Source organism: Prionailurus viverrinus, chromosome D2 (assembly GCF_022837055.1).
Source record: "Prionailurus viverrinus isolate Anna chromosome D2, UM_Priviv_1.0, whole genome shotgun sequence".
Classification (NCBI taxonomy): Eukaryota; Metazoa; Chordata; class Mammalia; order Carnivora; family Felidae; genus Prionailurus; species Prionailurus viverrinus.
This window is the reverse complement of record NC_062571.1, coordinates 74,241,312-74,263,282: the sequence shown is the minus strand read 5'-3', so window position 1 is coordinate 74,263,282 and position 21,971 is coordinate 74,241,312. Positions and strand designations below refer to the sequence as shown.

At 42.2% G+C, this 21,971-nt stretch overlaps 1 protein-coding gene across 5 annotated transcripts in view; it reads left to right on the top strand.

Annotated features, from left to right (window-relative positions):
• The window catches only part of SHTN1 (shootin 1), a 102,742-nt gene that overhangs the window by 11,972 nt on the left and 68,799 nt on the right, over window positions 1-21,971 (top strand). For 4 of the 5 annotated variants that reach the window (XM_047825339.1, XM_047825335.1, XM_047825340.1 and 1 more), the window contains exons 2-4: window positions 2,664-2,716; window positions 13,596-13,656; window positions 21,151-21,245. In XM_047825339.1, the coding sequence (XP_047681295.1) occupies window positions 2,664-2,716; window positions 13,596-13,656; window positions 21,151-21,245 (209 nt within the window). The remainder of the gene's footprint in view (window positions 1-2,663; window positions 2,717-13,595; window positions 13,657-21,150; window positions 21,246-21,971) is intronic. The other variant, XM_047825337.1, reaches the window with a different exon arrangement.

The following is a 21,971-nucleotide window of genomic DNA, read 5'->3' as shown; positions in this document are numbered from 1 at the left end:
GGATGTCTTTCAGATGGCAGAGCATTGGTCAAGTTAATATCTACTTTTGTACCGGGTTACTTCAAGCTTTGGAGAATCTGTATCATCAAATCACTTGAGCTGTGTGACTCACTTCAAAAATTCCCAGTGAGCCAGTTCTGAAACAAAGAGAAGGCTTTCTCTGTGACCCTTTAGCATTGCCAGAGAAGAAGTAGCTGAATAATATAGGTCACTTCAATTTTTGCCAGTTTCGCTGAGGTTAGGGTTGGTTACATGTGTATTCGCTATGGGGTTTGTGTGTGTATGTATGTAAATCTTATTTAGGGCAGTGAGGTTGGTTTTTTATCTTCAAAGAAATAAAAATATAAGTAAATGTTTTTCTCTCCGTTACCCTATCTCCCAGGAGCCCCCTTCCCATTGCCAAGTGGTTGAATTCTTCCTATACTTTTCCTCTGCATTCCCTTTACCTGGCTTTATTTTTGTAAGTTGCACATGGTCACAAGAAAGCATATTTTCTGTGGTTTCCATTAAGTCATGATAGATGAAGGGTAGTTGGGAGTCAGCGGTGTTTCATCTGGATTCTATTGGTCAGAAAATGGAAGAGTAGTATCGGTATTTTTTAAAAGCTTCAAAGCTGTTATCTAATGTTTGAAATAGAAAAAAATTCTTAATGTCAGTATGAGATCATGGTTTTATAAGCCTTTTATTGTTTGTTTGTACGTCTATAATGTAGGTCATCAAGAAAAGAGTGGTAAATCAGTTTTGATTTTTCTACTTCATCTGCACATACTTTTAAATGTCAAGTAAACGAAAATCTCTCAGTAAAATATATTTAGTTTTTGAAAGAATATTAGATACAGTAATAAGATTTGGGACCACAACCATAGACTACCCAATGCATAAGTGCATCTTTTTAGGCTCTCTTAGTTTTGTTGCTTTCTGTTAAAAAAGGAGGGGGTCATTTTGTTGATTTTTCATAACTGAGGACAAATTTAGTTTATACCCATTGGTTGGGTTTTGTGTGGTGGAGGCTGAGGAGGAGCTGGTGTGCATAGGACTTCATTCTGTGGTCACTCTAGTCTTTTCTGTTGAAAATGTAATTCTTTATAAAAAGGGCTGTTATCTTTACATGTATCTATTCAGCTATTTTATGGGCTAATTCTCAAAGATTGTTCTCGGCTTCAATAAAATTGTCCGTTAATTCTTATTTAGAGCATCACAGAGTGCCGCTAAAACTTCTGGGCATTGGTGGTGTAATCCCATAAATATTTGTTCATTTCGTTGGGTGTTAAGGTTGTGGTCCTGTGATTGCCTTAGCTATTCTAAACCCTTTGGATCACTGATGGAGGATATACTTCACCATGTGAATTGTATGTTTTTTGAGGTGTTCTCTGCTCCAGTGGTTAGAATCCTACACTCCTGGATTTAATGACCAAATTATCTGGGATGTTCTTGAAGCCACTGATGTCTGATTATTTTTTTCTATCTTTGGGTTATTCATGGAAATAGGAAACTCTGTCCTTTAAAAAACAAACAAACAAACAAACAAACAAACAACTGACCTTTTTGTAGACACACCCCGCTGAAAATGTTTTTAAAGTAAAAGTACAAAAATGCAATCTGGGCATGCCCTGGCTCTGTGGCGCCAGTCAGGGTGCTGGTCTGGGAACAGGTACCGGCTCTGTTAGGCCCACCTTGTACATTTCATTCCATCCTTAATCGCGGGTCATGCTCTTTCCTCCCATCATGAGCTGTGAACCTTGTATTCTCAACCGTGAGGATATCTAAGAATGGTGCTTTGGCCAGAAGGTGGATGTGGAGGTTCAGGCTACTTTATTTTCCTGGCAGTAGAGGATTTTCAATAATAGGCTGCTGTTTTCTCACATAGTTGGAAATATTTCCCAACCGTTCACATATTTTTCCAACGTAGTGAAATGAATCTGGCTGATACCTGGTCATGTCTTGCTAATCAATGACCTTTGCAGTGCCTGAAAATAGTTGTTCTTAGTTTTATGCTCATGGCATAAATCTTGTGCTTTGTGAATAAAGCAGATGTGTGACACTGAACCGAATGTGTAAGCCTACTTTATTTTCTGGAGGCTGATTTTAAAAAGAAACCTCTGATCACAGCCCCACAGACTAACAGTGCTGGAAGGAACTTCACGGAGGACCCACCTGTCTCCTCTCACAGGCCCAAATGCTGAGCATCAAAGAGAAGTGATTTGTCCTAGGTCACTTATGGCTCCTGGGTCTTTCTGTGACCTGGGGAGAGCCGAAAGTTGGCCTGGTGGGCTCACACCTGCTGTGGTCTCTCTCTCTCTCTCTCTTTTTTTTTTTTTAAATATGAAATTGATTGTCAGATTGGTTTCCATACGACACCCAGTGCTCATGCCAACAGGTGCCCTCCTCAATGCCCATCACCCACTTTCCCCTCCCTCCCACCCCCCACCAACCCTCAGTTTGTCTCAGTTTTTAAGAGTCTCTTATGGTTTGCCTCCCTCCCTCTCTGTAACTTTTTTTTCCCCCTTCCCCTCCCCCATGGTCTTCAGAGACTCTTCTGCGGCCTCTTCTCTGCCCCACCCCCAACCTAGTACACAGACCACAGAGGCTAATTGGATCCAGGGGTTTCCTACAGTAAACTTCTGATAGTGTTATAATGCTGCTTTCCTTTTTTCTCCTTTTAGCCATAGGCGAATATGAAGACCTCCGAGCCGAGAACCAGAAAACAAAGGAGAAGGTTTGTACTCTACCCTTTCTCTCCTTTCTTCCGTGTGTAAAAGCCTAGACGGCATGGCGCATTGTTCTGCCACCAATTTCAGTTAAATGCGAATGAGAGTTTTTTTTTTTCTTTTTTCTTTTCTCCTGCATGTGTGGTTCAAGCTAATATCAACTCCAGGCTCCAGATGGTAAAGACTAGCAGCATGCCACAGTGGGCACTGCTCTGGGCGATTAAGTACACGGCTAAATGTGCCGCAAGGCACCAGGCCAAGCATCCCGGGCCCCCGAGAACTGTACTTTTTCCTAACAACCAGATTTGGGATCTAGTGATGGAATTGAAAGGGAGGCATTTATCTTTGGGGCTCAGACGCGGTAGATTCTGGAGGGAACTCTTTGGCATTAGTCGTTGGTCGTTTAGCCCATCTTTCATAAACCTTTTTGATGCTTGTTTCCTCTCAGAATGTGAATAATATACCGGAAGTTGAAAATCACTCGCTAAGAAGATGGTGGTGCCTGGTGAATATTTTCAGGGGCTCTGGCAGTTTTATTTTGAAACTTAAATAATTGAATTCTACTTACCTTTATAAACTACTTACCTATATGTCTCTGCACAGGTCCATTTAAGATTTATGAATATTTATTTATATATCTTTTTTTCTCACCCTGTAAATTTAAGGAGGGGACAAAAGAGAGGTCTGCATTAAAAAAAAAAAAAGGAGAGTGCTGAATTAAAATGAAAAGCAGGAGAGGGCAGAACTGTCCATTATTTTTATTTTTTATTAACATTTTTTTAAGTGTTTATTTTTTTGGGGGGGGAGACTGGGCACAAGTCGGGGAGGGGCAGAGAAAGAGGGAAACACAGAATCTGAAGCAGACTCCAGGCTCTGAGCTGTCAGCACAGAGCCCAACGCAGGGCTCGAACTCATGAACTGCAAGATCATGATCTGAGCCGAAGTCGGATGCTTAACCAACTGAGCCACCCAGGCACCCCTGTTGTTTTTAGATAGAAACAAAATTTATGCTTAGAAATTACTTTGTTTGACAGAATGAATATTTCAAAACATGTCTGTGGTGGAAAATTCATAAAACATGTTGTTTGTGGTTATTGAAGAAGATGGTCATCATGGCTGTAAATCATGAGACCTTGTCTTTAACATTTGAGAATAAGGTAAGTAATGACAATTGGCAAATGTTTGTAAACTTGTGGCCTATTTGAGGGTATTTATTGGGTTCTTAATCGTATTTAAAATTTTCACTCATATTAATTTGCTACCTGTATGATTGGTGGTATATTAATAGTATGAACTCTAGTTCATATAAAAGCGGATTTTTAGATCATTATTTTTCACCTACTTTTAAGGCTCCTTTGCTCATTTGTAAATAAATCCTTGATGTCCTGTGACATCTTGAGTTTCCTCTCTTCCTTCTGTCGGGTGATTTAGGGAACGGTAGTTGGGGGTGATGAAAATCTCTGTGACAGAAAGTGGTTGGTGCATGAATCTCTCATGTGGTAAGAAAGTTCCAGAAAAACAGTTCGACAAGATTCCTAATTCCAACACAATAACCACCAAAACTCGCAGATGTCCTGAGGATGCCGACAGGTGGGGAGCTTGTGCTTAGATCCTGGTTCCCTGAAGCCCCGTGATTTGGGGGTGGAGCCAGTGGCTGCTGCTTAGGCCACGTGGCTTGAGCATCTTTCCCCAAGAGACCCAACCATCTTCCAGCTGCGGGAGAAAGAGCCAAGAAGTTATCAGTCGAGCCTGTTTTATCAGTTGAGCCTCTTCTGTTGGCATTCCTGGCCCAGGAGGGGAAGAACAAGACACATTGGAAGGGTTCATTCAGGAGAACTCTTTGACTTAACCTAGAAGATCCGAGGAGAGAAAGCAAACGAGTGTCTTCATGGGACAGAGAAGGAAGAATATAGAAGAAAATGAATAACATAAGAGGCAGAAGAATAAGTTTTTTTTTCTTCTCCTCCTTTAATTGTTGCTTACATGTAGACCTAGCATTGCCCCCAAAATAGTAGATGTTCTATAAACATCTATTGGTGGTGGAGGTGATGGTTATTTCACGGAGAGCCACCTTCTGTAGTGAGGCTTCAAGTGAACCATCTGTTGCCCAAGTGGAATTATAGGTAATATTCATTTGGTAAAAGAAGGATTATAAATTACTTTTGCCCTTTAACTATTTCTTTGTTTTTATTAAACAATTTTTTTCAATGTTTATTTTTGAGAGAGGGAGAGACAGAGAGAGAGGGAGGCAGTGTGTGAGTGGGGGAGGGGCAGAGAGAGAGGAAGACACAGAATCCGAAGCAGGCTCCAGGCTCTGAGCTGTCAGCACAGAGCCCGATGTGGGGCTCGAACTCACGAACTGTGAGATCAAGATCTGAGCCGGAGTGACCGAGCCACCCAGACGCCCCCACCCATTAACTATTTCCATGTTTCTCTACACAGAGTGTGGCCCGATACTTTTGTAACATCTGTATGCATTACTGACCTTCTTCTGTTCTAATACTTTAAAAATAACTATTAACAGAAACAGGAAGAAAAAAATGGAAGCAGTATGGAACGCTGTGGTTGTGGGTAAAACAACACAGAGTGGTTTTAAGTTCATCGCGTTCTGTTCATCTTCTGGTAAAAGGCTAACAGGTTTATTATTGAAATTTTTTTTTTCCAAAAAAGGGGGGCTGTATTACAAAGGAGGGAAGCATATAATAAAAGCCTTTTATGCAGCACAGAATGAGTAAAAGCAGCGTTAGTTCTGGCGGTGGTAAATGGAGAACACCATTTTCTCTGGCAAAGCACTTTCCTGTGCCTGCCTGAGTGAGCTTTGTCCCATCCCTATCCGCAAATACACATGGCCATCCTTACCGAGCAGACCCAGAGCAGAGTTTAAAATTAGTCAAGGAGAGGAAATTAAAGTAAAACTCCTTTTGCCATATTTAATTTGACCCGGGGGAATTTTGCACAAGTGGAAGGGACCAAAAGAAACACATTGCAAGTTGTTTCTCCCTTCTTCGTGTCCACATCCAGTCTGTCTTTGTTGCTAGGTCACGAACCTTATCAATGAGAAGAGACAATGGGTGTGATTTTTTGGGGGTAAGATATTTTTATGCTCTGTTTGGAGTCTCCTCCAAGAGACGTCATGTCTCTTCAGAGTCGGCAGTTGCTTAAGCGGCTGTGTTTGTTGAGAAGCTACTATGGGCCATGCACACTCACTTGTCTTCCTCGTCCAATACTCCAGACAGCTCTGTGTCAGCTCCAGTGCAGAGAACAGACCCTGAGAGCTTGACAGAGTCTAGATTCCTCTGTGGGTCTTCTGACCACAAACGTTCTTTTTGAAGCAGGTAAGCTCACGGGAGCTGATTGACTTTCTCCACCAAGGTCTTGGTTTTATTTGTAGTTCTTTGTTGTTAGCTCATGAATCTTCCACTGCCAGTTATCAGACTCCATACTTTTCTGGATCGTTTATCTCGGCCATCGATAGGTCTGTATTTTTAAGTACAGTTTCAGTTTTTAAAAACAAAGTTAAATAGCGAGTGAATCGTAATGTCAGAAGACTCACGTGCGTGAGTGTGTGTGCATGTAGATTCTGGCACAGGTGTGCCAAGGGTAAGAGGAGAGACCTGGAGGGGTGGGCCAGTCTTTCGAGGAGCTTTTCCTTCGCAGGTGTCCTTATTTAAGAAAAATGGAATGTTGCTCATTTTGTGGTTTTTCTCATTGTCTGTGAGGATGGAATCAAAATCTGTTTGAGAGGGAAGACTTTTTGTTGAATGCCTTCTGAGTCCTGGAGTATATAAAGAAAAAATACACGAAGGTCCCACTCTCGAGTGAAACAACTCGAATGAGGGACACAGGAAGTGGACGAATAACTTGGATAAACTGTGCTGTGAGTGCCTGGGGCCTGGGGGTGGGATGGGAAAAGGACGAAAAGGTAACGATCCTCCCCTCATCCTTGTGACAAACTCTTACTAGCTCTTAATGCTTGGCTCACGTGTCCCTTATTTTTTTCAAAGGCTTCTCCAACTTTCTGCCAAGCAGAATTGTTTACTTCTTTATAGCAAAATATCTGTGTGTATTTCTTATGTACTGATCACATTTTCTCAACCAAAACTATTATCAAAATATTCTAGAGCGTACAAGTAAGCTGTATGGGGTTGGGTTAAAGTGTAAAAAGGGTCCCAAACGTGCCTTTATGGAAAGGGTGCTACTTTCTCTAATTTTTTGGCCTAGTTGCTAAACGACATTGTCAACAGTATGTTAAAGAGCAAGAAAGCCTGTCACGTGGAAGTCCACGACCCTTCCAAATCTGTTTTTTTGAGGTATGGACAAATAGAAGATGATGTATTGTGAGATCAGTCAAATAAAATGTGGTCGTTTGCTCGGGAAGCAGGCACCACGTTAGTCATTCTTCTAATGCTTCCACAGTCGAAGGGCATTCTCCTTATGACTCATTCAGGATCTTTGTCATAATTGTTTGGGGTTTTTTCCTATATGGGGGGGGCGGCGAAGCCTCACTGAGCTTTTAATGGAATAGCTTTCACATTTCTCAAGGTGGCGGGTATGTGTGTGTGTGTGTGTGTGTGTGCGCGCACGTAAAAAGAAGGAAATCTGTATAATAGAAGAATGTCTGCCTTTAAACAGTAAGTATTTATATTTAATATTGTGTCTTGAGATTGAGTTTTGAAATGAATAAATGTTTAAGTGGCTGATTAGAAGCCGTTTGGATGAGCTACTGTCACAGTGCATCAGGCGGCTCTGTCAGCTTGCCAGGAACAATGAATGAAAGGGAATGAGACAGACACTTTCCAAGACTTACGTTTCAAGAAGCCAGATATATGATACTGTTTGCATCTTGGCTCCCGTTTTCTATTGTTAGCATTTCTTTCTCTTGTGTAAATTTCAGAGGTGAAGGTCCCAAAGTATTTTATTAAAAAAAAATCAGTAAAGAAGCCACTTTAAAGAGCGAGATACGCATCCATTATGCTAACTGTTCATGCATAATACATCCACATACATGCAGTTTCTTTAGAACAGAGTGGCAAGTGGTTGTGCCAGAGAAAAAGTAATTACTTAGCAGTTTGAAAGTGAAAATGAGTCTCTTATTAACAGCAATCTATCCAGAAACAAAGAGCAAGGATCTCTGTTCTGAGGACATGTGTTTCCATCGAACACACAATACCTAGAATTTGGAGAATGCTGTAAGACAGCTTCAGGGGGCAGCTACTGCTTTATTGCCTGTGAAAATTGGAGGGAAAGAACTTTGAATTGGAAGAAAGAATGCCACCAAAAGAGAAGGAGGGTGAGGGGAATCCCATGTGAGGGAGAATGAGTTCAGTTACTGTGTTCTTTAAGGAGAAGCCCAGGCACGTTCTAGCCCAGCTTCCCCAGGTGGAAGACTCTCCCCACCATTATCCCAGTTCATCACCAGAGATCCCAAAACAGGCAAATAGGCACCGTTCTGCTGCCGTGCGTGCTTCAACTTTTAAGTGTTGTAACTGGGCATAAAAGGAGTGAACTTCAAGAAAAATAAGTAAAAACGGTGGAGGGCCGCCTCCTTCTCAGATCAGGTGTTATAGCCTCTGCCATGTGTTCCCCTTGTACAGCGTTGGTCTCATTCTAGCAAGTGTTTTTATGAATTGCTTCTTTCTGGGTAGGTTGCAGGTTTCGTGAGAGCGTGCTGTTACGTGCCCCCCCCCCCCCGGCCCCCCGTATTCCCCGCCCCGTGCTTAACACAGTGCCTGGCACGTGTGGGTGCTGTAGGAGTAATTTGTTCAGTGCTTGGAGGAAGGAAATGGAGGCATTCGGTGATTACAGGAGACACCTGCTTAGAAGTCTCATTCAGTCAACTAAGGCAGTTGTCTTGTGTGGATTGTCTACTTTGTTGATGTTGTGTGCGTGCAGTGTGTGTGTGCCCTTCTTGGGTCCCAGACGTGCCTTTCTGTCTAGGCTGGCAACCCTGCACTGCATTTGTGTACCGTGGAGATAAACATGAATGTTTATGTGAGTGGAAGTTAGACACAATTCAGAATATTGGGACTTTCTTGCCTCAAATATACACACAGCAACACGTAAAGAAAGCTTGGTGTCTACCACAGTTCTCTGTATTTCTGCTGAGCCCCGTGAAGCAGATACTGTTGTATAAACAGTTGATGTGTGAGGGAGAAGGAAGGGAGGTGCCCGTTTTGGTGGGAGGAGGGAGGGATTGCCAGTTCACCCTGGAGAGACTTACCTCTGCGCATCATTCTGCCAAGTGCTTTGAAATGCTGGTTTTGTTTCAGGAGCCAGGTATCTGCCTGGACGAGGCTCAAGGAACGTTCGTGGAACAGAGCCAGGCCTTCGCACATTGAGGCCAGGGCCTCTAATATTCAAAACCAGCAAGGCCAACCTCTGGCTAATTCACCACTTCATAAAGAGCCAATATAGAGACTCTAGAATCGACCTCATGTCATCCGGCTAGCTTAACACAGTCAGCCCTCGTGCTGCTGGGTTCTACCCCAGCCGCCGGCTATACAGAGAGTCGTTGGGCATCATAATGAAGTGACGTGGGCCCAGGAACATCTGTTGCTATTGCAAAGTCTCCATGAGCAATTCTCACACAAAAAGAAACAGTTTCTACACATGCTGCAGCTGTGTGGGCAGGGTAGAGGAAGGGGTAGGGTGGGTGAGGGGCTTCTGCAGGACATAAAGACGCAACGTTCTCCCAAAAAGGCCCAGAATCCTTGCTAACTTCCCTCTGTGGGTAGAATGAGAGAAAGGTTACAAGGTATTTTTGGGGGTTCACCTAAAATGATAAAATAAGTGGATATTTGGATTTCTGCTTAAGTAAAGGGGCGCGTCCTTCATATTTTGTTCAGCTCTGGTTTGGAGTAAGTCAGCTGCATTTGCCGCATGTGTAGATTCATTCCCCCTCCCCCGCAACACACACCCCTTTCAGTATCCATAGCAGATGGTAAATTCTGTGGCTGCCAGTTCTATCATAATGCGGTTGCAGAAAATAGAAAGCAAAGCCACACGAAGACCCCTGCTAGAATACAGCTGGGCTTGGGAGACGCTTCTGAATCCTCTGGTGATGCCTGTACGGGTCGTGTTAAAAACATATGGCCGGATGGTAGAAACTGGTTCCTGGCACGTTAGAGTAAGACTGTGATACTGAGACCTGTTATTAACGAAAGCCTGTCTACCTGGGCCTTGTGAGCGGAGAGCATGGGCATAAATAAAGCTTTACTTCTGGGGAAAGGGTATAAGCCCACCTAAAATTGTCATGTGTGGTTCATGACCAGTAAATGGTACCTGCACGGGTGGTTTGTGTGTGATGTCTGTCGGTGGTCTTTTTCAAATCCCAGTAGGCAGAATGCTATCGTGTTTAATGTTCATATCTCAGTGAAAACCCTGGTTTTTGATTTTTTTTTAAACGTTTATTTATTTTTGAGACGGAGAGAGACAGAGCATGAACGGGGGAGGGTCAGAGAGAGGGAGACCCAGAATCCGAAACAGGCTCCAGGCTCTGAGCTGTCAGCACAGAGCCCGACGCGGGGCTCGAACTCATGGACCGTGAGATCATGACCTGAGCCGAAGTCGGCTGCTTAACCGACTGAGCCACCCAGGCGCCCCAACCCTGGTTTTTGATTTAGGGAAGAATTAAATTCACCTTGATTCTTTCAGGTGGAGCTTGGAGAGGGATATAGAAGAATCCAAGTGGTATTAAGTCAGGGACAGCACGCCCAAGCGCCAAATCTTAGATGAAGACGGTTTTTCACAGGGCATGTTATACCTTTCAGAAATGTCAGATTAAGAAACATGAAGTTAACTCGAAAGAAAGCATCAGATCTATTTCACTTGGCAATCATAACTCAGGCATGTAAGTCTAGTCAGAAATTATGTTTCACTTATGCTCATTTAGACTAAACTGTGAGTTGTTGGAGGTGGGTGTGCCGACTGGCAGGGTGGCGGGGTAGTTCCACAGAAACAGAAGCCTCATTCTAGAAAACAAGAAGAACATTCCTGAAACAGCTGGCTAGCTAAGCGTTCCATCCCTTTGGGGAAAGATCTAACAAAGCTTATTTGAGAATCCAGAACTCTAGTGTTTAGAATTGTAAACACCAAAATGAATGAATGAATGAATGAATGAATGAATGCAGTTTATCTGTTAAGTTGTAACTTGAAACTCAATTAGATGGCATTACTTTCCCTCCCACAGAGGAGAAATTCCTCAAGAAGACCTTAATGAAAGAATATGCCTTCTCCTCAAGGAAATGGTCTGGGCTGATCCCTCTTCGGGAGGGTGTAAGTCAGGATTTAGTAAACAGCCTTGCTGAGTTAGCACCAGTGCCTCTTCCGTGTACTCTTGCCAGAATGGATTTTCCCCAAATGAATGGACATAGGTTTTTTGGTTTTGGTTTTTTTTTTTTAAGTTTCAGTTCCTGAGACGTTAAAGGGGAAGGCTGAACTGTTTATGTCTTAATTTTTTTTAACTAAGAAAAATATTTTAAAAGCACAGAAAAGGGCAGAGATTGATGTAACAAATATGGCCCTCACGGAATTAAATGGTTGTTTTTTTTTTTTTAACTAAAAAAGAATGCTGCAGGTAAAATCAAAGGTTGCCCGTGTCGCTCTGCCCTGGGCCCCTTCCCCTCCTTGTTTTAAGAGCCAGCTGCCATGATAAGTTGTGTACGTGTCCTTTTATTATGTGTTTTTATATGTTTTATATATGCCATATGTATTGTGAAATGTACATTTATAGTATGCTATAGCATAGTATATAAAGTGATTTTATTCGCTTAAGGTATACTTTGGTATATGTGCATCAAGTCCTTTTTTTTTTTTTTCTTTTGTGCACCGAGTCCTTTTATTCGCCATTATGCAGTATATGTTGACACAGAGCTTACGTGCATTCACTGTCACTGGTATCTAGTGTGTTATGTGAAAATACCATGATTTATTGTTATTACAAATGTCGCACATGTATGTACAGATCAGCTTGTACTAGAGATTCCAGTAACAGAATCTAGAAGTGGAATTTCAGGGGCGCCTGGCTGGCTCAGTCGGAAGAGCATGCGACTCTTGACCTCGGGGTTGTGCGTTCGAGCCCCACGTTGGGTGTAGAGATTACTTGCAAATAAAGTCTTTAAAGAAAAAGTGGAATTGCTGAGCCACAGGGTACGTGCATTTTCAGTTTTGGTAGTTTGTGATGCCAGTTGGCACTCCCACCAGTAGCGTGTGAGGGTTTTCTAACTCCCGAGAGCAAACTTTTTCCGTTTTTGCCAGTCTGATGGATGAGACTATCTCACTGTCTTTGTTTGGGTTTTCCAGATTATCAGTGGCATCATGACGTTTTAACCATTGTCAATTGAAATGGAAAATATCCAAAGGCATGAAATCCCAATATGTTTATCTGGCACGGTAGGATTCAAATAGAATTTAAAGTTGTGCTTTATTCACATGACCCTCTGGTAATGGTATTAGAGTAGTCCCAGAAAATTCAGAAATTAATTCTCACTCTAATAGTGAAAAATAACTTTTTAAAGTTTTAGACACCTACGATGAAAATCTTTCTGAAATGTGTTATATACTTAACCCGGTTTGTGAAACTCACGGGTAAGTCGCATCAGTCCTCATAATGAACGTGAGGCTTTTATAGCGTTAATACCTTCAGGGCTTGTAAAACTAAGGGATGCTTGTTTCCATACCAGACACACTGGAAGGTCCTCAAGCTTTAAAAGTTATTTTTGCCTTTTAAGGTCTTACTCCTCCTAGTCTTTTCAGTGAGTCCTCCCACCTTTTAAAACTAAAAATCTGTTGGGGCACCTGAGTGGCACAGTTGGTTGAGCGTTAAGTCTCTTGATTTCGGCTCAGTTCACGATCCCAGGGTCGTGGGATCAAGCCCCACTCTCTCTCTCTCTCTCTCTCCCCCTCCCTCTGCCCCTCCCCCCGGCTTGTACTCACTCTCTTTCTCTAAAAACCAAAACAAGGGGCGCCTGGGTGGCGCAGTCGGTTAAGCGTCCGACTTCAGCCAGGTCACGATCTCGCGGTTTGTGAGTTCGAGCCCCGCGTCAGGCTCTGGGCTGATGGCTCAGAGCCTGGAGCCGGCTTCCGATTCTGTGTCTCCCTCTCTCTCTGCCCCTCCCCCATTCATGCTCTCTCTCTCTCTCTCTCTCTCTGTCCCAAAAATAAAATAAAAAGTTGAAAAAAAAATTAAAAAAAAAAAATAAAAACCAAAACAAAAAAAACCCCACCAAAAAAACCCCTAAAAAATAGTTTGTCAATGACACATGCTTATTGTGGACTATTTTGTCTTCTCTTATTTTAATTTGCTACCTTCTCTGTAGAATTCTGAGGATGCAAGGATATCTTTTTCCCTGAGTGAAGGTTTCCAGGGCCACAGGGCCGCAGTTTGTGTTCAAGTGTCGTCACTTCCGGTTGTGCGCAGGTGTTCTGAATAGTTCTGGAGAGATCGTTCCTGTCCAGTTTCAGGGAATCTGAGCTGCAGATGTGGGGGGTGTTCACTGTATTAGCCAAATACCCACTTAAAAAGAGGCACATATATTCTCTTAAAAGAGTGATTTGAACTCAAGGATGTTAAATGGGTCCGTTCCCGAGGAGATAACGAGCAGGAGGATGACTCATTATCTTCGAAGGTCCAAGGAAAGTGGCCAGATACAAATGGTACAAAGACCATGCGATTGAGTAGAATAAGTACCATGTGACCATGAATGCTTCTGAAAGGTTTTAAATTTTCGTTTTCTTCTCATGAAATTGTTACCGTTTGTAAGTTTGCTCTTTTTTGCCTTCCCAAGCTTATGATAAAAATTTAACGTTTCCGTGTTTTCTCATTTCAGTGCGACAAAATCAGGCAAGCTTATGGTAAAAATTTAACGTTTCCGTGCTTTCTCATTTCAGTGCGACAAAATTAGGCAAGAACGAGATGAAGCTGTTAAAAAACTGGAGGAATTTCAGAAAAGTATGTAAGCCTTTCATTGGAATTATTGTAAACACACCCCAACTGTGTTTTGGGATTGTGTGGGTAGGCACGGCCCCTGTGTTTAGTTGCCGCTGCATTGAGTATCCAAGAAAGCAAGAATTGTCCTCCCATTTGCCCCCCACCCCCCACAATGTCCTGGCATTACTGTAATTTTCAAACAAATGCAATGAGCATTATTGTTTCATGAGTATGTTATTATAAAAGACAGTTTGCCCTTGTTACGAAAAAATTCTACTATGTAGAGCAGTCGAAGGAGAACAAAAATGACTTGTTATCTTGACTCTGAGAAAAGGCAAGCGTTAGTGTTTTATAGTCTTTCTTTCTTGGTCTTTTGTCTGTAGGCAATATGTGTGTCCACAAAAAGCAAAGCCATGCTTTGCATTTAGTTTTGCAGCCTGCTCTTTTCAGGAAACGGTGTATTTTTTGCGTGTCAGTAGAGATGTATATTTGTCTTAATTTGTTTTTGTATTAATTTGTGTTAGTATTTGTTTTAATTGCTGTCCATCTTATTCTCTTATATGATCGTACCATAATTTATTTAAACCTTTTTTTTCAATGGTAGATGATGGATTCTTTTGGAGTTTTAGATATCCTAAATAATGCCATGTCAAGTATTCTTACACATCTTTAGAGTGGTCTGATTTGTCTCTTACCTTAATTCATAGAAAAGGAATTCTAGTTCACAGAACTTACACATTTTTTTTGAGAGTTTGCATGTTTGAAATGGCCCCGTCTCACCAGGGAAAGTCATGCCCATAAAAGCTGTAATAATCTAAATTTCTGCTATGGTCTTATTTTTGTATGTGATCCAAATCTGTTATTTAAAAAAAATTTTTTTAACATTTATTTATTATTGAGAGACAGACACAGAGTGTGAGCAGGGGAGGGACAGAGTGAGGGGGAGACACAGAACCTGAAGCAGGAGCCAGGCTCTGAGCTGTCGGCACAGAGCCCGACGCAGGGCTCAAACCCACAACCCTCGAGATCATGACCTGGGCTGAAGTCGGATGCTTAACCGACTGAGTCACTCAGGCGCCCTTATCCAAATCTGTTATTACCTTATCCCCTAAGATAGAATATATCTGGTCACACTCAGAAGGAGCAGAAAGAAATACGTCATGGGAAGAGGACCAGACCTTAGCAGGAAAAGTGACCCTCTCCCTTGGAAGCGAGATCTTTCCCATCTTTCTGCAGGTGCTGCATTAGCCTGTTTGATTGTATCATAAAATGTTGACTGGGTAACTACACAACAAAACAGTTTTTTCTGCTGAAGGTTAAACAGCCATAATAATGCAGCATTATCGTTAATTTCAATAGCCAGTTTATTTCAAGGGTCTGGCTGTAACCAAATCTCAGGGGAATATTGTTGCTGTTACCTATCTTTGGAGGCCAGTACGCTATGACAGAAATATGTCTTATTTGTGAATGTGTGAATTGCAATGGGTGTAGGACTTTCTTCTTCCCTGATGCAGAATTAATGGGATGTTCTGACACCAAGTCACACCGAAAGGGTTATGCCATGGGCATGGTTACCAATTCATGTTCTCGAACCAACTCTTGATAGTGGATTGGCATGCTGTGTGTAGCAGGAATAATTCAAGTTCTTATGGTTGGACTTACCATAAAATGCTTTGATGGGGTAGGTAGTAGGCATTTTGCCTCTTGTGTGATGCACACGTGGAAGGGGCTTCCCCCCAAATCAGCCTACCTTTAGAGTAACACGCAAACTGCTCTCATCTACTTCTTTTTCCCTCTTTGTCTCTTTTCTCTAAATACCTTTGATAGTTTTAAAAATTCACACTTTTCCCTACGAGCAGCTCAAAGCCTGAAAGAATCAATTGAAAGGTTAGTACAACAATCTTTATTGCTGTCTTCATTTAATTTTTCACTTTTCTGAGTCAGCTCAACCTTAAAGCTTGGATGACAGGAAAACACAGTGCTGACTCTTGACTCGTCTCAAAAGAACAGGCAATGGGGATGAAGAAAACTTTGAATATTTGTTAAAACATTACGACTGTGGTCGATGACCTTTGAACCGAGGGTGGAAGCTCAGGTTTGGAAGGGAATGCCTCAGTTACCACCCGTAAAAAGCGCCCTTTGGTGTCAATCCCCCTAGCCCTGAACGATTTCCGCATTCGTAAGATTGGGATAAATGATCCTGCCTCACAGGCTGTTCAAGGAATAAATGAGATACTTCATGTAAAAAGTGCTGAATGCATTGCCTGGCGTTAGAGTTCAAGGACTCAGTAAATATTAGCTGCTGCTGCCAGCATCTCATTCACTGCCCCGGCCAGAGTGCCCTTCAGTGTTAAGAGGACAGGAGTTAGTTCACGATTTCATTTTCGGACACTGATCTTGACATTTGGACAGCTCCCAGGGAAAGTTTCTTTGGGTGCTAAGCGGAAATCTGCCTGCCTATAACGTTTACCGGCTAAACCTCGTTCTCCAAGTGCAGGAAGAGAGCAGCTGAACCAGGTTTAGGAGGAGCTCTGTTCCACAGGAGGGCTCTACCGTCCCGGCTCAGCGTGCTCTTTCTAGCAGGTTTCGCCCAGATTTCCGTGCAGCTCTTCCTGAGCCTTCCTCCTGTCTTCCTGCACGAGGAGCATCACTGCCTAGCAAAGCCATGTTCCCTACGAAGGCAGATTCCTGTGCGAGGAGAAGTAAGTAAGGTCTTTGATGCCCTCCAGCCAGAACCTGAGAGCCTTTGCTCTGTGTTAGGGCACACCCGTTTTCCTGCACACCTGCCGGCTTTCGTCACTGTTTGCACACTATGTGAAGACCTTGCAGGTAACCTGATGTTGCAGGAGAACTTGTGGTACGTTCATCACATCTGCTTGGGAGACACCCTGCATCCGAGTATTGCTGACAGTTGGCTGGATGGAGAGGAGTTTTGCTCAGGGTGGCACCATTGGTGGCGTCCCCTTTGTTAATTTTTTTTTTTAAGTTTATTTATTCTCGAGTGAGAGAGAGACAAAGCCTGAGCAGGGGAGGGGCAGGGAGAGAGGAAGACACAGAATCCGAAGCAGGCTCCAGGCTCTGAGCTGTCGGCACAGAGCCCTATGTGGGGCTCAAATCCCTGAACTGTGAGATTGTAACCTAAGCCAAAGTCGGATGCTCAACCGACCGAGCCACCCAGGCACCACCCCCCCCAAAGTTTTTTAATTTTAATGTTTAGTTTTGAGAGAGAGAGAGAGAGAGAGAGAGAGAGAGAGACACGTTGAGTAGGGGAGGGGCAGAGAGAGAGGAAGACACAGAATCCGAAGCAAGCTCCAGGCTCTGAACTGTCAGCACAGAGCCTGATGGGGAGCTCCAACCCACGAACCGTGAGATCATGACCTGAGCCGAAGTTGGACACTTAACTGGACTGAGCCACCCAGGCGCCCCTGGTGGTATCACCTTTGAATACAACAAGTTAGAAAGAGACATGGAGAAATGGGAGTCGCCTAGAAATTGGTTTGGCTGGGCCTGACCGGTTAGAACTCTGTAATTTGACATCTGTTACTTGACTTTTTGGGCTTCAGTGTTCTCAAATACAAAACTTGCGATAGTACGTGCCTCCTCAGACTGTTGTGAGAATTCACGACAGAACACATGTAAAGGGTGTGGAACAGGCTGGACACGTAGTTGGCCCGATAAATGGTGATGTTGGTTGTGTCCTGAGCAGTTCTGTTCTAGAGAGAACGTTCTTGTAAAAGGGTGTTCACAGATGAACGTAGGCCTGATCTGTTTTCTCAGTCGTTGAGACAAACACAAACCTGGTAACCTAGTTGATACCTAGCATCATGCTAGGTGCAAGGGAGTCCCACGTGAGCAAAGAAAAATTCCTGCTTTCATGCTCACGGTTAATAAAAGACAAAAGCAGGGGCACCTGGGTGGCTCAGTCTGTTGAGCGTCCGGCTTCGGCTCAGGTCATGATCTTGGCAGTTTGTGAGTTTGAGCCCCGCGTCGGGCTTTGTGCTGACAGCTCAGAGCCTGGAGCCTGTTTCGGATTCTGTGTCTCCCTCTCTCTCTGCTCCTCCCCTGCTCGTGCTCTGTCTCTCTCTGTCTGTCTCTCTCTCTCTCTCTCTCTCTCTCTCTCTCTCAAAAAATAAAAATAAACCTTAAAAAAAAAAGACGAAAGCAAGTGACAAAGAAAGAAAAGCCCAGTTGCCCTACGGTGTGATGCATTCTATGATGGCACGTATGTACATGTGCTTTGGGGTCACGAAGAGAAGAAACAAACTTGGCTAATTCAGCTTGACTGCTAGACGCAACAGTCAACGTACTTTTAGGTTATGCTTCTTACTTCTCAGAGTCATTAAAAACAAGTGTTACTATGGAAAGTATCAAGCTTATGCAAAAGTGAGAAAATAGTATAACGAAACCCCATTTATGCAGTATACAGCTTCGACAGTTAACCAGCTGATGGCCAAGTTAATTTCATCTCTGCATCCATACCTCTGCTCTCACCAACCTCAGATTATGTTGAAACGAATTCTAGCCATCATCTCATTTTATTTGTAAATATTTCAGTATGTATTTCCAAAATACCTGGATTCGGCTTTCTTCTTTTTTAAAACCTTCATGTCATCGAAATTATAGACACTTTTAGGGGTTGTGGTCATGGTCTGTGGATATTACGAGACAAGCCTGCGTTCAGCACCGTAAGGCAAATCACTGAATGAACACCCAAAGGTTTTTAAAACTTTTGTCCTTTGGAAGGTGCAAATGAAATGATGTATTACAGAAATATCTGTTTTGTGTCACGTAACCTGACTTTTGGTTTTAGAAATGAGGTCATGCTTTTTAAAGATATAATTGCCCTTCAAAGTATGTTCTCTTTTGAATCTGGAAAGTTGATAAGTACGTTTCTTTGCTACCTATTTAGCATAGGGATAATTTTTTAAACTAGAAATCAAAGCACTATTTCTGATTTCTACTGTTCCCTCTTAGAGGAAGAGATTAAAAAAAAAAAACACACCTACCTGATGGAGTCTACTGTATGAGAATTGGAGAAAATGTGGGCTAGTGCTACCTATGTAAGTTTATCAAGTTAAATTACAGGGCAGATTTTTACAAAATGTTCAGAAAATAAGTTTTTTTTTTTCTTTTTGCTAGGCTTAAACCTGGCTATGGTGGAATGATTTTTCTCACTCTTCCATGAGCAAGAATGTTGTTGAATAAAAAGTCAAATTCCTATGAAACATGCAGAGTGTTTATGTTTTTGTTATGATCATGGAAATACCAGATTGTGGGAGAAGAAGTCAAGTAGTTAAGGCTAAAAAATTCAAAGTAATATTTGATGTTGTAAAAATTGTGTAGGTTTCTTTTCTCTTTCCTTCACATTTTTGAAGAACCTACCTTGTAAACACAGTGATAAAATGCCAAGAATATTAGGATTTTAAGGAAATAATAGAGCCTATTATTTAAACTACAATATAAAAGGCAATTATATTGATGAAGAGCTACATGGGCTTTGTGTGTGTGAATAAACTTGGCCTGTGTTCAGCTTCTATTTGTTCTTCTGGCATAAACACATATTGTGTGTGATTCCAGTTTAATGGGGACCCGTTTGTATGCCAAGCAGCTGCATTTTAGGACCTATTGCGTGATTTCATAGCTCTCTGAAAATTGGTTCTATTCAGAACAAGAGATAGAATAGGAGGGGGGGGTGGGGAGGGGGGGGTGCGCAGAGCCTCAACACACAATCATTTCTTTTCAATTGGAGCCAGAAAGGTTGATGACAACATGACCATTGTGTTATAATGATAAGACCACTAAGGCATCTGTACCTCTCATCAAGGCTTTCACACAACAGCAGATACAATTTAATTCACTGCTCTGTCAGCAGTGCTGATACCATTATGCCGTCTGTCTCCACAGTTATAATCACTGTCCTCTGAGAAATGCAGTTGAAATGATCTTGAGCAGTCAAAGAAACTCTCAATTAAGGCTGCCACTTCCAATGTGTCAGATTGTGTCTTATGCACTTGGTACAATTTTCACTTCCAATCCTGTTTATTTACAATGTCTACCAGTAATTACGCTTAACGTGTCATTTAGTGAGGGGGGCCCCTGCCAAGCCGATTGTTGGGTGCTGCCGTACCATTGAGTGGGAGTTTCTCGAAGTCAATGCCATCAGCAGCTTTTAGGCCCTGATGGGATGCAGTAGTAATGTTGATAATGCAAGTATCGTGCTCATCAAGTCATAATTAGATGCCACTCAAATGTGCCACTTGTAATAACAGTGTTGATTCATGTTTTTCTCGGTGACTGCAACTACTAATTAGTTAAGTGGTTTTTGGTTGGCCTGCATTTGCTGCAGATTATTATTACCCCTGAAAAAATGTCAAGGTTAGAGATGTTTCTGGCCATTTAGTCCTGCTTTATGAATCTGAATATTAACATAATAAGAACTTTGGACGGACTTAGGAAGTAATACATTTTTGTATTTAATTTGGAGAGAAATTTTTCCCCCCCGAGTTTAATCATAATTGCAGGTTAATTAAGCTTAAATGAAGCAAAAGTAATCTCTCTTTGTGTTATGTGAGCCCAGTGCTTTTTGCCTAACTTTGTTGGGTTTCACATTTGGGTAGACTTAATTTTTCTTTCTTAAGCCAAACAAATGTCAATGAGTATACACCTCTACAGTTAAGTTTAAGATTCTGAGCATTTTCTTGTAACTAGAAACATGGGCGAGAGGAATTGGCATGTCCCTTGGTCTTTCGAGTACGATTCAAGTTCTCAACATTGTACCTGTAGATCTATCTCCATTTATATAGAGCAGCTATTTAGAAAAAAACCCTCAAAGTAACTATTTTTCAGGCATTGGTAAAGTACCAAATAAAATTCTGTTTTCTTCCGAATCTCCTAGCAGTCTGTGATGCAAGCAGCATCTGATTTCATCGTCCTATGGTGCATAAACCTTGTTGCTCTGCTCTTCTGCCTTGGAGTTTAGTAAAAGTAACCACTTTGTCCCTGATAAAGACTGCTGTTATAGTACTGACCATCGCTAAGCTGCCACATGCGTTACTCCAGTTAAAGAGATCAATTGGAGGTTTATTTTTAAAAAATGTCTCTTTTGCTAGCTTTCCTTATTAGATCCACGTGTTCTGTCCTGTTACGCAAAGGAAATCACGTGTGCCACTTTTTATTTAGGAGAGACTCTGTCGTCCAAATTCGTGGACGTGTCTGGCTGCGTGCACAGGTACATGGGAAGCAGACACTTAAAAAAACATCCTAACTAGCTTTCCTAAAATGTGTGCACTGGCAGTAAAAGCCTCTTCCTTGTGTTCTTTTTTTCCCTTCCACATTCATATATTAGCTAAGATTTAATCAGGACAGCCTCTTCAACACTTTTTTTTTTTTCCATGAGAACTGAAGGTCTGGCTAGCTGAAGAATTGAAGTATTCTGAGTCATGGGACGAAATGTGTGGGCTTCTGGAATCACTGACTAATCTCTGAATGCTGAGACTTTTTTCCCCTCATTCCTAGTTTCTCACATGGTTATAGAGGAAGTCAATTTTATGCAGAACCATCTTGAAATAGAGAAGACCTGTCGAGAAAGCGCCGAAGCTTTGGCAACAAAGGTGAGACTCTTTAAAGAAGGGAATTCTACTTGAGCTTTTTAATTTCAGCGTGCTTTTCTGAAGAGTGGCCTCTGCCCTTTTCTGCCCCTCTGGTTTTCTAATCCGTTGTCTCCACTCTGACGATGAGGACAGTGTTATAAGTTCTCAGACTCCTGGAAGCGGCTTATGGAAATATCTTACTGCCTAGGTTATTTTGATTGCAACAGGGGGCATTTCTTTATATGTATTTCAGCATGTGTGCTTTTTTGCCTGTGAAAAATGGCCCCAGAGGAGTTCTTCCAGCTGGACTTCCTAGATGTCTGTGCACTGGGTGAAAATGTTAACCAAGTTTAAAACTAACCTGGTGGGACGTAAAGGATCAGTGAGTGTTTCGTGTTTGATGTACATGAAAAAGTCAGCCTCCAGCCTTATATTTCAGGTGATTATTTGTGAAAGCAGAGTGAGGGCATATGCTAAAGGTGACCTCCAGTGCTCTGCTGATTGCTTCTCGCTGATGAATTTACCAAGAGTGTAATTTTCTATATTCTGTCTCATCAGAAGTACATTATTATTAAAGAACGTTTTTATCTCCGTCTTACGTATTTTGGGTTGAGTAAAATGCATCTGGACCACTTCATCAGGAAATGGATGACAGCAATTTTTAGCCAAATATCATTAGTAATTGCCGGTTGTGTGTCTCTCCCCTCTTCCCCATCAGGTGCCTCCAAAGTGTGTCTTTGGATGTGA